This window comes from Zea mays, chromosome 7, assembly GCF_902167145.1.
Source record: "Zea mays cultivar B73 chromosome 7, Zm-B73-REFERENCE-NAM-5.0, whole genome shotgun sequence".
Lineage (NCBI taxonomy): Eukaryota > Viridiplantae > Streptophyta > Magnoliopsida > Poales > Poaceae > Zea > Zea mays.
This window is the reverse complement of record NC_050102.1, coordinates 33,030,208-33,047,587: the sequence shown is the minus strand read 5'-3', so window position 1 is coordinate 33,047,587 and position 17,380 is coordinate 33,030,208. Positions and strand designations below refer to the sequence as shown.

General features: G+C 45.3%; 1 protein-coding gene and 1 non-coding gene across 3 annotated transcripts; both read right to left on the bottom strand.

The window, feature by feature from the left end:
* Positions 1-552: 552 nt before the first annotated feature.
* On the bottom strand, positions 553-9,612 carry LOC100381476 (S-adenosylmethionine carrier 1 chloroplastic/mitochondrial). Of its 2 annotated transcripts, XM_008653390.4 has the most exons (12): positions 9,430-9,612; positions 9,280-9,349; positions 8,848-8,930; positions 8,402-8,478; positions 4,169-4,259; positions 3,924-3,977; positions 3,757-3,852; positions 3,510-3,599; positions 2,267-2,318; positions 1,392-1,453; positions 1,226-1,306; positions 566-1,063 (listed from the first exon to the last, which is right to left on the bottom strand). In XM_008653390.4, the coding sequence occupies exons 2-12, from the start codon at positions 9,329-9,331 to the stop codon at positions 959-961; spliced, it is 843 nt and encodes a 280-aa protein (XP_008651612.1). In that variant the 5' UTR covers positions 9,332-9,349; positions 9,430-9,612; the 3' UTR covers positions 566-958. The 2 variants fall into 2 exon arrangements, with proteins under 2 accessions (NP_001167783.1, XP_008651612.1); NM_001174312.1 differs by having other exon boundaries at positions 553-1,063; positions 9,280-9,500.
* A 7,333-nt stretch (positions 9,613-16,945) lies between these two features.
* TRNAS-UGA (transfer RNA serine (anticodon UGA)) lies at positions 16,946-17,027 on the bottom strand. Its single transcript has one exon. It is a non-coding gene; the product is annotated as a tRNA-Ser (tRNA).
* Positions 17,028-17,380: the final 353 nt, after the last annotated feature.

The following is a 17,380-nucleotide window of genomic DNA, read 5'->3' as shown; positions in this document are numbered from 1 at the left end:
TTCTTTCTCCAATTTTTTCCCACTGGGTTTTTATGGAGTTTTGAGGCATATGTATCTCGCGGCATTGGGCCAAGAGAGAGTGTTAAGAAACCTTTCTTGGGCCAGGAAGGTCATGTGGCCCATCTGCCTGAAACCCTAGTTTTGTCTATAAATAGAGAGGAGATCCCCATATCATGTAACCTTTGGAGGGCAGCATCATATAGTAACAAAGAATCAGTTCCTCTCTACACTCTTGTCTCCTTGTGTTCTATTATTATTCGGTTAAGCAGCCCTTGGACTACACTCGATAGCAAGGGGTTCTTAACAACGTCGACCATCGAGCGTGAATGGTGGCCGAAGGCTCGGACCTACTCCCGGAAACTAGCTAGCACTGTGATCGGGTTAAAAAGATCAACCAAACAGCTCTTGGGCTATCTTCAACACCCATTATCTCTTATCCTACCTCATATTTTAAATTCCACTTATCCTACCTCATATTTTATTCCACTTTGCAAATAGTGTAGGGATAGTACAAAACAATGTTTTAAATAATTATATAGATAATCTGGCTTTGATCACGCAGTCACGTAAAACTTTATTTTGTATTATAGATTATACAGTTCACAAGTAATATTTGAAATAAAAGATAGAAGACAGCCTTACTATCGTTGTAGTGCTAGTTTGCTTGTTGCTGTTTCTACGTTACCTTACTCTAGGCTCATCGTAATGCCTGAAAAGGCCAACTATCTTAGCTAGTATTATCTCGTTCTCGAATATTTGTCAACTGCTAGTTTATTTTTAAACTAAAAAGCGACGAATAAAAAAACAGAGGGAATATCACGCAACATGAGTCTCCATCAACGTAGCTCAAACGGAACAGAATAGAATGGGAAACTGGGGCTCCAAAATCTGGCCAGGCGCATTTCCGCCTCGTGCCATAGGGAAATGATCACGATGCCAAGAGCTTTCGTTCATCCTCTCACCTACGGGTATTCCTCTCAGCTAGAACCGATTTTGTTTTCTCCAGAACAGCAAAGAAGATCGACCCGCCAATGCCAATCCATAGTACCCTTGGCTCGATACCCTGCAACCAGAAAGATAGCAACAGAAGACATAAACATGCAAAGATGCTTCGAATGTGGTATCACACGGAGTCTGAAATGTGACGTGATGTAAATGACTGTTGTTTCTGATCATCAATGTGCAAGTTCTTGTTACTGCGTCTATTGCAATGCAAAAGTTTTACCTTAAAAAATGCGCCAGCACCTTCCTCTCGCATGATAGTTTGAGCACAGTCAATGAATCCTCTATATTGGTTTGTTTGTCCCTGGAATCAGAAGAAACTTCGAAATAATCAGTGGTCCCTAAAAAGTGCCATCAGGTCCAAGAGTTCATGCAGTCTCAAGATCCACCTGAATCATCAATCTTGTCTTCATGACATCGAGGGGTGTGGTTAAAGCGCCAGTAATGGCACCTGACAATAGGAAGGGCGAACTTAAGCTACCATACTAATAAATATGCCAATATAACGGTGTCATCATAAACTAAGTATATAGCAAGCAGAACCAGCTACTGATGCAATCTTTTTTTTAAATATACTTATGTATGCTAATTGGGGAGGGCAATCCGCACCTGTAAAGTCAAAACCACCAGCATATTGGTGCCATGTCAGCAAACCCAAACTGGATTGTGGTTTTGGGTGCATATATTAGACAATTACAGTTCAAGGCTACAAAAAGGTTTGGCAATTAAGGATAAATTAGATGGCTGAAAACTTGAAGGTTGTAACTTGTGTTTCCTCCATCTGATTTATGATCAGCCAGAACTTAACCCTCTTACTTACAACAATAATGGATCTAAACTTAATTTCTAAACGTGGGTAGAACACATTGAGAAGCCAAGTTAGATTTTTTCTTGTGCCCTCTTTCATGTCGTTTTGGTGTCTGAACAGATGACGATTTCATGATTGCACCCTAAAGGGTGATTGCGCTTGAAAAGGCCAAGTGTAACTTTGGTAAAGAGATGAGAAAATTTATGGAACGTTTTTTAATCATTGATTATAGAATACATAGACGCACTAAACTCTAAGAAAACTTCAAAGCAAATATTGGTATAAATGCTTATAGAATAGCAAATATGCACAATCTGGTTCTTTTTTATTTGATAAAATCCTAACAGTGTGCTGTTTTCTGGGTCTAAACAATATGCATAATCTTGAGAAAAGATAGGAAAGAATAGCAGATTGGAATATACTGGAAATCAGCCTAGTAAGGAAGTTCAGTTGTACCAGCAAAAGCACCAATAATTGCAGTCTCTGTGTCGTGCAACTCCCTCTTAGCCTGGATCCACAAGAAAGTCAAAACTCGGTAAACAAGTGCTAGCAGTCGTAGGATATATCAGTTCTGATTCTGGATAACTAGTTCTGTGTTTGCATTTTACCAAGCTCTATTTTGGCTCAAAGCAGTTGCTCAAATTTAAATGACAACTAAAAGAGATGTAATGACTGAACTTGAATATAGAAGTCAATAATGTGCATAAAAGTTTGAACTTAGCCATGGCAAGTCAGGTTAAACTTAATAAAACTAAAAGAGAAGTGATAATATAACTATCGCACTCCCATAGTCCCATATCCCATGTGTACCAACAGAACAAAAAAAATTATGGGATGCAGTTTCCAATTGCTACAATATCCTCTTGCTGGAAATAGCAGTAGGAATCAACCCATCATGTGTATAGAAATCCAAGGCTTCCAGACACTAGCAATGAAGCAAGCCACAAGATCTCTTTCACAAATAGAGGCACCTACGTGTACCTTTTGGGAGGTAACTGTGAAACAAGAAATCAAGAGGTGACAAAGGATATGAAGACTTCAGAAACAATAGGAAGGCCACAGTTATCCTGGAGTTAATCTGCTACTATTGATATGGATTCTACGGTCTTGATTGGATACTTCTGTGATCAGCAATACTGTATTAGTATCTCCTCGATTCATCTAGAATGTTAGATGCATTCACTTCGAATAAGTTATTTTTCCTTCGTTCATGGGAAATATAAAACTACAGCATTTGCCACTAAAATTTTTACCCCCCTTTATTAGAGTCCGGTTGATGATTTCATTACTTTGCATGATTATCTTTGCTTAAGTATTTTTTTAGTTTATATAATGTTTCATAGTTCGGTTTAACCCTTCCCCAAACCTCACTTATGTGGGAGCCTCGAGGGGTATGCCCCCTTGTTTTATATAATGTTTCGTAGTAAGTCAAAGTCATTGTCATCCTTCCTGAAGGGATGCCATTGTGATTAAGCAGGAAGAATTAATTACTCATTCCATGCTATTGTGTTCTCTATCATACTGATTCAACTTCCATTCAGAGCCCTAATCACTTCAAGCACAATAATCTAGCCTCCTCAGATAGGTATTTATCCCATTCTGAATTAACAATCAGTATTCAGAACGTGATGGTTCAAAAGAACACGGAACTATTCAAGAACAATACATTGGATTCATTAAATAAAAGTGAGATAAATACCGTTAATCGATAACCAATTCGGAGTTGCTCATATATGCAAAATTGAATGGCATCAAATGGCAGATCTCGCAGGAGAAAGGAACCATAGCCCTGCAAACCAAATGACACGTGTTTGTGGAACTGATGAGCCACTGAAATTAGAATTTACATGGATAAATGAAAATATTGTTTGTCCTAGTAGACAAATTCATCAGTATTCACAAATTATGAAACAAAGGAAATTGTCATGTGACTGAAAGATACATACAGCATAAAGACCTTTAATTCCTTCTTGAGCAAGGATAAGGCGAACGGCATCAGGTGCAGTCTTGTACTGACTCATTTGCATTCTTTGTTTAACCACCTGAATCGAGTGAATTTTAATTCAAATTATGATAACATTGAAGTGCCAAGGGCAGAAAGAATAAAACTGACCTCCGTGGGAACACGAATGAGAGAAGAAGCAGCCCCTCCAATTGCTCCTGCAGTCTTTTGCATACATTTTCAAAACACAAGATAAATTCATTGTAATTTGTAAAGCAAACGGTTTTAAAGGTTATATCACTAGCTTAATAGTAGTATTTTTGTAACTATTCCATTTAATATGGCACCAAGTAATTCCATGGACTCCAAATTAAGAAATCGACAAGGCTATGGAGATAGTTTTTCAGCTGACATACCAAATGAGCAATAGCGCTCAAATTTTTAGGAAACAATTCCAGTAGTTTTCTTTTAGCTGGTTCATATACTCCAACAAAAATTGCAGAAGCGCTGGAACAAATGTGAAGTGGCTCAGAGAAATCACAAGGAAATAGAGATATGGAAATAATGATGACTATGATACAATCATGGTCTCAGATTTGTGGGAAACCCTAACCCTAACCAGGGTTGAGAGTAAAATATATACAGCAGATAGGTGGGCTAAGCCCATTACAAAGGGGTAGTCTGGTAAATACAAGAGTACCTAAGTCTACCCCCTAAACAGGAGTCTAACACCCCCCACACACACAGTCTCGACTCTATCCTGTATAGATGTTGAGACCGGATCGAAACTCAGTGAATACACTCGATGGCAGCCCCTTGGTGAAGATGTCAGTGAACTACGACGTGGTCCAGACGCTGAGAACGCGAACATCACCGACGGCGACACGTTCGTAGACGAAGTGAAGTCGATCTCCACGTGCTTTGTACGCTTATGTTGTGCACGGGATTGGTGGAGAGGTAAATCGTGCTGACGTTGTCGCAATAGACGAGTATGGAGCGCTCGAGTAGGCTGTAGAGCTCTTGAAGAAGCTGGCGAAGCTAGGAGGCCTCGGCCATGCCATTGGCCACAGCGTGGTGCTCGGCCTCAGCGTTGGAGCGGGAAAAAATCAGACACTAGAGAGCGCCGGTGAGGCTCCGGTAGGCCATCGCGTCGACGACCGGGGCCCATCGTCCTCAGAGAGCTTCGCCTGAGTCACATATAAAACACAACCCATTGGCCCTCATGTAATCTCTTATCTGCCTTTCCTTACTCAGTTCAGGGTTCAGTGCTCCACCTCTACCATCACCTCTACTACCCATAGCCTGAGTCTTGCTTCCCAGAACTGCCTTCTGATTTCTCATCCTATTCTTCTCAGCAATCTCCTGATATAACTTCGCTAACCTCATAGCCTTGTCCACCGTTTTGGGCATCTGTGCCATAACTTGGGACTGGATCTTAGGCTTCAATCCTCTCACATAATGACTCACAAACAAGGTCTAATCCAGCCCCGAATTATGCAAAGTTGTTACATATCTGGTATCATTGAAAGCTTGGGAATACTCCTCCACCCCATGTTGTTGTTTCAGATTTACCAAAGCTCTCATGGCCTGGATACTCCTCTACCCCGAACTTCTCCCTCACAGCATGTGTAAACTTATCCCAATCTACTAATCCATGTTTCAGCTTATACACTTGCAACCACTTTGATGTGTTTCCTTCCATGTGCATAGAGGTAGTGCTAGCCCACGTCCACTTAGGCACCTGGTAAACTGTGAAATAATCCATAAACCTATCAAACCATATCCCTAGATCATTTCCCTGAAACTTAGGAAATGTCCACTTCGGTAGAGATCTAGGCCTGAACTCTCTTCCTTCACCCCACTGCTCCCTTCGTTCCTTGCCAAATCCTCCACCCCAATCATCCCAACAAGGAATACGATTCTCTCGCTCAGAGTATGATTCGTTACCTTCCAAATCCTTTGCCATCAACTCCAATCGAAGACGCGATACCGTCTTCTTAGTTTCCTGCATCTGACGAGCCATTAACGCCTGATCTTCCTTAGCCTTCCTCTAGCTGATTTCCATCACCTCCATCTTGCCAGTCAGCCGCTTCACCGCCATCATCATCCTCTCCCAGCGCTCCTCTCCTTTTTGTTCCGCTCCCGCCACGGCTTCCAGCGTTTGCACCGACGGCTTGGTAGTTGGTGCCATCATGCACACTCTCTGAGGATCGATTGCTTCGGTACCACTAGTGACGACCCTTGACTAGCGATGGAGACCATCGCGACATGAGCCAAATGAATAAGCAACGAAGAACAGAGGTAAGTATTTGGGTAGTTCAAACTGATTTGTTCCTTTCAGATTTTGCATGTCTGGCACAAGATGCCCTGGTACAGTACTTATAAGCACTCCATCACAGCTACTAACCTGTTATTTACGGCCCACTACGGCACTAATACGGCTTATATGGCCCAACCAACAACTCCATTACATACTCCATTACCAACTCTTAACAAACAAACAGAAATGTGCTACCTGAACTCCCTTAGCCATCTCCTTGCGCCATCAGAGACCTATGCTTCACCTGCAGTCGTGACACTAGGGTGAGCTCCTCGAGAAGCTCATTGCGGAAAGCGTGGAAGGCGGGAAGGGCACAATCTGCTTGATGAGAGCCTTCAGGTCGTCGTAGCAGGGGCTAAGGCCACGCAGAAGGTTCAGCACCAGGGTGCGGTCGGCGATGGGCTCGCCAAGATCACGGAGAGAGTCTGCCATGTCCTTCATCCGACGCCAGTACTCGCTGACGGATAGGTTCCCCTCTCCCAGACGAAACGAAGCATCGAGGTGGAGTGTTCGAGCCTCCCGGTTCCCGAGGAACTGGTCCTTGAGGGCGACCCATGTCTGGCGAGCGGTGCCCTCCCGCTCACGGACGATGTCCTGGAGCTCGACGCTGATGGTACCACCACGAGAGGACCACGTTGTCCAACTGGTGCCAAGATGGGGACAACGGGGCGACGACGTCGTCGAGAACGTCGTCGGCGAGGGCGAACCACAGGAGCGTGAGGAGCACCTGATCACGCCAATGGGGGGTAATGAGGGAACACCAGATCCAACACGACGAACACGAGGGACCGGATGTTGTGAACACCGGCGGTTGGTGTCGAGTCTAGAGGTGTGAGGAGGCTCAGGGGACACCAGGTCGGGCGTAGCGCTGTGACCGAGGAGGAGACACTGAGCAGTGGCCATCTAAGAGGTCAAGGCGGCACCCAAAGCGCGCTCGTGCTCCTAGGCGAGGGACGCAGCACGCTCGCGCTCCTGAGAGGCAGCCACAACAGCCTGGATGGTGGCGAGGGCTACAACCAGTGCGGAGGAAGCGGGTGGAGAAGCTGACAAGGACGCGACGAGGTCAACCTACGCGGGTTCAACGAGGGGATGTCGGTGGGCAGTGAAGCCAATAGGGGAACATCGAGCGTGCTGAAGGAGGTGACCCGGCGCAGTAGCGAGGGTGCTGGTGCTAGTGTGGACGGTGTCAGCAAGGGGAGCTTCGGTGAGGGGCCGAAGACCGGTGATGAAGAGGGCCCCATCCCCGGCAACCTTGCTGCGTGCAGGGGCAGTGACAGTGGCGCGGGATGCGGAGGAGAAAGCACCGGGGAGGAGGGCAAGGACGAGGCCGCCCGTGCCCAAGGCGGTGCCCACGCGCTCGTGCTCCCAGGCGAGGAACGCAGCAGGCTCGTGCTCCTGAGAGGCGGCCACGACAGCCTGGATGGTGGCGAGGGCTACAACCAGTGAGGAGGAAGCGGGCAGAGAAGCTGACGAGGACGTGATGAGGTCAACCCACGCGGGTTCAGTGAGGGGATGACGGTGGGCGATGAAGCCAGGAGGGGAACGTCGGGCGTGCTGAAGGAGGTGACCTGGCGCAGCAGCGAGGGCGTCGGCGCCAGTGTGGACGGTGTCGGCAAGGGGAGCTCCAGTGAGGGGTCGAAGACCGATGATGAAGAGGGTTTCATCCCCGTCGAGCTCGCTGCGAGCAGGGGCAGTGACAGTTGCGCGATACACGGAGGAGAAAGCACCGGGGAGGAGGGCAAGGACGAGGCCGCCTGCGCCCAAGGTGGTGTCGGCGACAGCGGGAAGACCCACACTCGAGCCTGTGGCGGCGTGCAGGCCGGCGACGGGGATGTGGCCGCCCGCGTCGAGGCGGTGGCAGCTTGCAGGGCGGCACTAGCTCTCGCGCCAGCGCCTGCGGTGGCATGCTCCATGTGGGAAACTCTAACCCTAATCAGGGTTAGGAGTAAAATATATAGATCAGATAGCTGGACTAAGCCCATTACATAGAGGTAGTTTGGTAAGTACAAGAGGGGCTAAGTCTAACCTTAAACAGGAGTCTAACAAGATTCTCGATACAAATATAGCAAATATATGTTATGAATGCAACCAGGAATCAGATCATGGACTAGTAACACCTCAATACAGTATGGAAAGAATAAAACCACAATAATATAAGTAACTACAGTAAAAACATCAGGGGAAAATAGCTAAGAATATGCAATACTTCAATACATTAAAAGATAAGTGACACATCCAGGTTCCTTCTGCTTGTATTGCTAACAGCATGATAGCATCCTATAGGCTAGCATAAAACTTCTTCAGTCTTCACTGTAATACTAATACTCACGGAAGAACACCGACAATATTTCCAGCTAACCCATCATACATGCCTTTCCATTGAATTTTACTTCCGCCTTGTGCAGCCTATATAAAAAATGAGAAAAAGAAATCTCATAAAGTTGATGTATGAACTTGTATGAACTTCTGTGTTGCTCCAGGAATTTGATTCCTCGGCAATGGGCAAGTAAATAAAACTGATACAAGCTGTCCCACTACAAAAACACATGAGCCTTGTAGGCACCACAAGCACATCCAGGAGACTTGGTAGCGAAAGAGATTGCAGAGACACATTGGTATAAATTTACTAAGGATGGCATCAGTCAGGGCCATGAATCAGTAAGTGTTAAACATAAGTGTATTACCATGCATCCGAGAATGAACAACTTGGAGAATGATGGTTGCATGATAAGCTAGACAAACGGGGTGCTGCATTCAAATGTAAAATCAGCTTACCTGAAGCCTGGTCTTTATTGTATCAATAGGATATAAAGCTGTTTCAACAACAACACCAGCAGCTCCTCCAGCCAAGGCCCCCTCTGGAATTGTAAAAGGCACGTCAAGCAAATGAGGCATAAGGACAACCAAGCCTACATTGTATACCATAAATCTAAATCCAACTGCTGAATAGAGAACTCTACTGTAGATCAGATGTATGATATCGTAGTGCATTTGCTGTAACAACTCTTAGATGTCTAAAGTACTGCATGCTTGTATACCCCGGTAAACAAATAGATATGCATTCCTTGAGCCCCTCTATCCGCATAGTCCAATCTCAGATGTGAAAACTTAAACTCAATGAACAAACATTATCCATTAACCAAGCTCCTAAATGCATCTGGCGTTCGATCCGCTGGCAATACTGTTTATGAAGCAAAGGCCCCCTACCAAAAAGGACTTGGAGGAGATCGCACGATTCCCCATTTCCACCTCCGCCCATGCGCTTGTCAAGACTTCTCTGCACGGTTCAGTCGGCAATTACAAAATTCGATGCAAGAAAAGAGAGGAGATGCCAGCAGATTTTGCTGAGTCGCCCACCCCTTGTAGATGCTCCAAGATGCACAAGAAATCGATCCTGACGGCACCGAATCTGGCGGTGGAAATGGGGGTGGCGGGGATTTGCGAGAAATGGGTATTGGGGAGGGTTTTGCCGCCAGGCTGTCAAAGGTTTTTTAGCAGTCCATGTTAGGCTTGTGCCAATGCAGGCTATAGTGAGGGCGATAGCGCCCAGCAGGAGGCGAGAGCGGGGCTGGAGGCAGGCGAGAGCGACTCGGCGGGCGCTACTGCCACCGCCCGGCGAGAGCGGGCGATATCGCCCCGCTCTCGCCTGCACTGGAGCGCACGCCGGGCGAGAGGGAGGCGATAGGCAGGCGAGAGCGGGGTGACGCGTTGGCGATGGCGTCTTCGCGGGCGAGAGCGAGGGGCGACAGTGAGGTGGCGGCTTCTGATTGGTCCACGTGTGCTAGCCGTTGCAACTAGCCGTTTTTGACCGTTTGGAGTCCAAAAAATTCGAAAAAAATTGCAAAAAATCACAAATTTCATCCCCAATCCATCTATATATACCCCTACCCGGGTGGAGCTCATTCCACACACCATTCCATCTCATTTTTCTCTTCCAAACTCCCCTTTCTTCACACAATGTCGGGTTGGTCCCCAGATTTGAACACCTTCACGGATCTCTTGCAGTCCGATGGGTCACCTACAACCCTTCCATTAGATGAGTCTTCTTCACTACATCGTCGCTCCGATGTTTCAGCCTCACTCCCCCGTGCACTATTTCCGGCTGCGCGTCCACCACCATACCCTTATCCCTATCATTTGTATCAATATCCACCGTCTTCATATGGTCAACCTCCAACTTCCCAAGCCGGAATTCAAGCTTCATTCCCGGTACGTCCGTATGCCCCTCCCCCACCTGCTGCGGACGGAAGTCAAGCTTCTTTCCAGATACCTCCATACGCCCCTCCTCCATATGCTCCACCTCCGTATGGAGTACCTCCTTATGCTCCATATGCTCCACCTCCGTATGGAGCACCTCATCCATATGCTCCACCTACGTATGGAGCACCTCCTCCAGTTGCACCTTTATCTGTTGGATCTGGAAACCAAGCTGAGGAAAATCCCGTGCCGAAGGAAAAGCGTCCAAAGAGGCTAGAGTGGACGAAGGAAGACGAGGAAAAGCTGGTGAGTGAATCGTTTCTCATTTATTTAATCTTGATTTTTTTAGTTTACTTATATTATAGGTTTTATTGTAGGTTAATGCTTGGTTTATGCATTCTAATGATCCCATCTCCGGCAACAATAAGAGTGGATCAAGTTTCTGGGGCCAAATAGCGGCAACATATAACTCCACCTCCGACCCTATCCGTCATCGAACCGCCAATCAACTTAAAGATCATTGGGTCACCTACAACCGGGAGGTGACCAAGTTCAATGGATTCTACCTCCAAGAAGAAAGGTTGCGTCAGAGCGGAGCTGACGATGCAATGGTCATGGATGCAGCAATGGCGAGGTTCGAGGGTAAAATGGGGCATCCATTTAAGCGCCATCATTGGTGGCAAGTTGTTCGCTACGAGCCCAAGTGGTCAGCAAAGCATGGTCTTGGTAGTGGATCTGATTCGACTGCGAATAAGAGAACCCGACTCGGAGTCTCTGGTGAATATAGTTCTGGAGGCACTGAAGACACCGAGGAGGAAGTGCCCCGACCAGTGGGGCGTGATAGGGCAAAGGCGGCTGCGCGAAAGACAAAGACGAAGGGGAAAGGGAAGGAAGCCACGAGCAGCGAATCAACAAGTGAAGCATTCAAAATGAAGAACTTGTGGGGTGGATTAGTGAAGGCCAAGCTTTTGAAGCAATGGAACATCCTAAAGGACCGATCAACCAGAGATATGGACCCGGCTGAAAGACGTACCCATGGCAGGGCCGTAAAGATGGTCGAAAAAGAACTTGGTCTGCTAGATGACGAAGAAGAGGAACCGGAAGCGGAACGTGAAGAGGAGGAAGATGAGGATGAGATCGAGGAGTCCGATTAGAGTTATGTAATTTTATTTTAATTATCATGTCATTTTATTTTAATTATTATGTACTTTGTAATTTTTAATTCAATAAAAAATATTATGTTGTGTGTTTTCTGAGCGTTGAAATAAATCCGCGTGAATTACTTAATTCTGAAATAGAAAAGCTGACGTGGCTATAGCCTGAGGCTGTAGCCTGCTGCAGCCTATGCACTGGAGCAGCAGGGGCGAGAGTAGAGACGAGAGCTGACGTGGCAGGGGCGAGAGGGAGGCACTGGAACTGCTACTCCAAACAGTCAAAAATGCCTAGGTGGACCAACTAGAATGTGCCAACTCACTCTCGCCTCGCGCTCTCGCCCACCGCGCCAGCGCGTCGCCCCGCTCCCACCCTCCTCTCGCCTGAGCACGCTCTCCAGTGCAGGCGAGAGCGAGGCGACAGGCACGCTGTCGCCGGGCGACGTGGCCATCGCCCGCTCCCGCTCTCCCGCCCCTCTCCCGTCCCACTCTCGCTCCCGTACGCTCCTCTCGCCCGTGCTTCCCGTCTGCACTGGCACCAGCCTTAGCCTTCGTCTCAAGAAGTTTTTTTTGGTCAGTTCGTCGCTGCACTGGCCACATTAGCCAGAAAAAACAGGAAAATCTGAAAATTCGTTCAACAATTCGGCCGCGCTGTCTCCTTCCTCTAGCAGCCTTCGTCAACCACGAGTCCTTTCGATTCTTCGTGAACAGAGACCTACCTTGTGATCAGTGGCGGACCCTGCAGCCGGGTCAAGCGCCCCTTCCGTTATTTTTAATCCATATGGATTGAAGAGGATTGATACGGATTGGAGGGAATTTTGACTTACTAGGGATTGAAACCCCCCAATCCTCCTCAATCCATATGGATTGAGTAGAATCGAACAAGCCCTAAGGCTAGTTTGGGAGGCACAAAATCGGGTGAGATTAGAGGGGTTAAAATCTTCTCTTTATTTAATTTTCTATAAATAGGGGATTTTAGTCCCTCCAGTCCTCTCCAGTATTTAGACTCTCAAACTAGCCCTAAGTGTTGTTGGTCCTACATAGCACGTAACAAAATATTTAAATCAAATCCTTGATGACTATATGAAGCGAGAGATGTTTCGAAGTCTTGATGATTATATGATCATCCAATGTTCTCAAACCATGAGTAATTGTAGAATGTCTATTACTCACATTACTACTGAAAGCATCTAGACCCCTGGTTGGTTTTAGTGATTAATGACAATGTAATATTATATGTGACTAACGTGTATTTTACAGAGCAAATGGTAAGTTAGGTCGCATTACAGGAAGTTGTACTACAACGATGAAAACAATCCCTGAGAAGAGAACTTGAAGCGATGGCTGAAACGACAAATCAAAAGATGAAGGTCTTCGTATTTCGAGTGTCAAAGGAGTTGCAGACACTCGGTATAATATTAGGTCTTCTATTTAATTTAGCCTACTATAAAGAGGGGTTGTGGATGAGCAGTTTGACCAAGAGATTTCTAGTGTAGTGTTAGTGCATATTCACACTCACACCTACTGCTAAGTGACACTCTATAACACACTCAGGAGTTAGAACGAAAACGGATTCAAAAAACAGAATGAAAAAGAAGTTATGGTTTCTGTCTTAGGTGCACCGGACTGTCCGGTGCGCCCCTTGACAGTGGGGCTAGTCAGGTCCAGGGGCAGAGCCTCGCCCCCAAGAAAAACCCGAGAGCAACGAGTTACGAAGTTGAATTTTAGCCGTCACACCGTACTGTCCAGTGTGTACCGGACAAGAAATGTTCATTGTTCGGTGTGCCATCAGCCCAACGGCTAGCTGTCAGAACTAGCCATTGGAGTCGACCGTTGGCGCACCGGTGGCACACCGGTGACGCACCAGACTATCCGGTGCGCCCATGCGCAGGAAACCCTGGTAACGACTAGTTTGGTGGGTGCGGCTATTTATACCCTTTCACCTACCATATTGAGTGTCTTGTTGCCCACAATGATGACCATACATTGCTAAAGCATTGCATGCACCACAAAGTATAGTGAGGTGATTAAAAATCTTAATCCCGCATTAGGACCTCATTAGTGCAAGTGAGAGCCACCTAGAGCACACACCGCATGCATTAGGCTTCTCTTGGTTAAGTGAAAGTCTAAGGCTCGTTACTCTTGGTGATCGGCATCACCTAGACGGCTTGGTGTTGGGAGCACGGTGATCACCTTGGAGGATTTATTGGTGACCCGGCTCGAGATTGTAAGCGATCGTGAGGGATCCACCGTGCCGGAGTGGCAAATGATCATCTCATAGTGAGCACTTGGTTCTTGCGAGGACCAAGGGGGAGTGATACCCTTGCGCGGGTGCTCCAACGAGGACTAGGGAAGAGTGCCGACTCTTCGATACCTCAGCAAAAAAATTGGATGAGTCTTCTAAACATTGCTTTATATTCCGTATTTAATTCAAGTATTTTACCTTGTTTAATTGTTTAGGAAGTAGTTGAAGTAATGTCTTAGTATTATTGTCTTTCTAGTAGTATTCTCTTATTGCTAGTAGTTGGGTGAAGTTGGGCTCTAGCTTAGGGTTTAATTGTTGTTGATTTTTAGAAAAGTCCAATTCACCTCCTATTGGACATCGTGATCCTTTCAACTGCTTATGGCTAGTAAGTAGCAACTTAGTGGTATGTTACATAGGGCCTATTTGGTTTGGCTTTTTATGAGAAGCTTTTATGAAAAGCTGGCTGTGGTGAAAAGCTGGTTGTGGTGAGAATAGGGATGACAACGGGTTTAAAACCTGCGGGTACAGAGATTATAAACTCGTACCCACGAGATTAATGTTAAACCCGTACCCGCACCCGCTGCCCGCGACGGGTAGCGTATGTTACCCAAACCCGCTACGCATGGGTTTATGGCACCCGCAGGTACACCCACGGGCACAGTCATATAATAAATATTTATTAAACTGATAGCACATAATAATAAATATTTATTAAACTAATAAAAACATGTATCGATCTTAGCCAAAAGTTCTACTAGTTCCCTGGCGCCTGTAGTCTTCTTTTATATCATTTGATTAGCTCCACTCGCTCAAAGCTTTTGGGGTGGCACTAAATTGAGATGCATGTGCTCTACAGCCTACACAGACACACACGCGGGTATGCGGGTTTGCGGGCACAGGTACAATATTTTCATACCCACGAGAAAAAACCCGTTGGGTTGAGAATCAAACTCGTACCCATGGGTACAAACTCACACCAAACCCGCACCTTATAGGGTTTTTACCCGCGGGTACGCGAGTAAAATGTGCCCGTTGCCATCTCTAGGTGAGAAGCTGTCTGAGAAGAATCTAAGTGTTTGGTTCGACTGCTGTGAGAAGAAGCTGGTGGTTATAATCTAGGTGTTCGGATGGTCAGATTTTTAAAGAACATATTCTAACAATAAATATTAATAATGAGCACCTAATTGGAAATTGTCCCATGCGTTGTTCATTACAATATATCTGTTAATCATCATTTTTTAATAACTGACTTGTCATTGTTTTTCGAATAAAAGGGAGCATGCTACCTCACACGTTGATAAAATCAACCGGCCAAATAATTTTACGAGAACTCATCTCAAATGACATGCAATAGTTCATCTACGGTTAAGAAAAAGCAAGGGGCCCAGTGGGTATGGGGTAAAGCTAAGCGAGAATCATGCGGCTTGTCCCAGCCGCGCGCCCTCGACCGCTTCTGCGTTGCCATTGAAACTCAGATTATGGACGAAGCACTTCTCCAAATAAGCCACGGTAGAAGCTGAGTGTTTGGACCCCAAAAGTAGCTTATGGCCACTGGAATCCGTAAATAAGCGGATTCAAATATATATATGCTACTTCCTCCGTCCTAAAGTATTATTTATTTTAGAGTGTTAATAGATATATACAATATTTGATTTATATGTATTATATATATACCTAAAATCATTGTTATCTACTTGAATATGTACATAAAAGCAAAAGATTAAAACGAATTGTATATTAAGACAAAGGCCAGAGAGTTTTTTTTGCTATACTAGTACCTCTTTAATTTTAGTCCTACGTCAGTCACTGCTTGTGATATCGATGATAGAGACGGTGAAGACGGAGGACTCGTTCCATTGAGGCCCGCTTCCTGCTAGCAGCCAACGCGGGCATGGACGAGCGGGTGGATAAAAAGTTTCTGTGTTCCTGCGGATCAACAAAGATCGTACAAAGGAAATCCAACGGCTATGACATTTGTGTTCCTGTGGATAAACTACGCCATACGATCTGAGGAGGAAAAAAAATAACGGTTGTGATATAAAGAACCGAACGGGTTCTTTTAAGGTGCCTTTGATTGTAGTGACAGAACGGGATGAGATAAACAATGTCTTAAATATGATTGTTTTATTAAGATAGTATTTGGTTCAATGTCAACGAGAACGAGGGATAGGACGATCAACCCTGGACTGACCCCGTCCCTTATTTTTTGAGGGATGGCCTCATCCAACATTTTTGAATAATATTCGTTGACCCTGACTCTGGACCTCCAAACCAAACACGGTCAAGTTAGAATGATCTCATCCCATCCCTCTTCATTCTTCCTCGTCCCTCCATCCAAACACTACAGAGTCAGGGTTAGAACATGACTATTTCAGTCTTGTTTTCAATTGTTCCTCAAAATTGGAGGGACGAGAGAGCACGCCAAGGGACGTTCCTATCCTGCCTCTCCCTGCTGTCTCACAACCAAACACATCCTTATAGTATAGAAGTATAGATAGATAAAGAAGTGAAATTCATGTCATTTGAGGTTGGGCTCAAGACCGTTAGGTTCTGGTTCAGTGTAGCCAAATATCAAAAAGCAAATCTCGTAGTATTCATCGTCGTGCTCAAGACCGTTAGTATTCATCGTCGTAGTATTCTCGTAGTATTCATCCAAATTTCGTTTGCCGTCATGTTGCGTGATTGGGCCATGAGATTTGCTTGTTACTGGCAACACTTTATCCTGGGCCGGACGACGACGAACGCACGTAGGGCAAAGGCTATAGCAGACTCCACGTGGCCACGTTCCACGCATTATTCTATTGTGTTTTTCTAGCAATCTGGTTCTATTTGTTTTTAGGGTGAATAGACTGGTCGTGTTTTATTCCTTTCCGTGTTGAGGTCAATTCATGGTATTATTTTTTACGATTTTTGCTTAGTTTAGTTTTATTTAAATGTGCTATTGGATGAGAAATATATTAGTTTTATTTGGATGTGCTATTGGATGAGAAATAGTCTAACTATCAAACACTTAAATTGACAAGTCAAATACTCGTCGGAGAATACAACTCAAACAACCGTCTGCACTTTAAATAAAAAGCATATATAAACACACCTTTGTCAAACAAACGTGTGTTCATATATTTTTGTTATCACGTCCGTGTGTCGCACGTACACTTTCACTAGTAAAATAAAATTAGGAGTATTTGTTAGCACAATAATAGTTCGACGAATGAGGCCCAGGATGACAAAAGGCCGAGCTCAATGCTCAACAATAGTAAATACAAAAAAAATCAAAATGCGTCGACAGCAGGGTTCGAACCTGCGCGGGCGTAGCCCAACAGATTTCAAGTCTGTCTCCTTAACCACTCGGACATATCGACGCTTGTTGCCACTAAATTTTGTTTAAATTATCTGTACATAAATGATTGGTTATTTTTATAACAGACCAACCAGGCTCATTGCTAAAATGACTCATGGGTTCATCGTATAAACCATATTGATCTATCTTATCCCAATCACCTGAATCTAAAAGGTCTTATCCCAACCAAGAGAAAATAGAGAACCGTATCCACCCCATCCCGGAGAAAAACCAAACGAAGGGTGGATTGAACAAATGAAATCAGAAAGTTTTATTTTCTTATTTTCTTGAAGGACATGCAAGCACGCGTTTCCAAGACAGGTTAGAACCATGGTTGAAAAGACCAAGTTCACAAAGCAGAGAGGTATCAGCTGT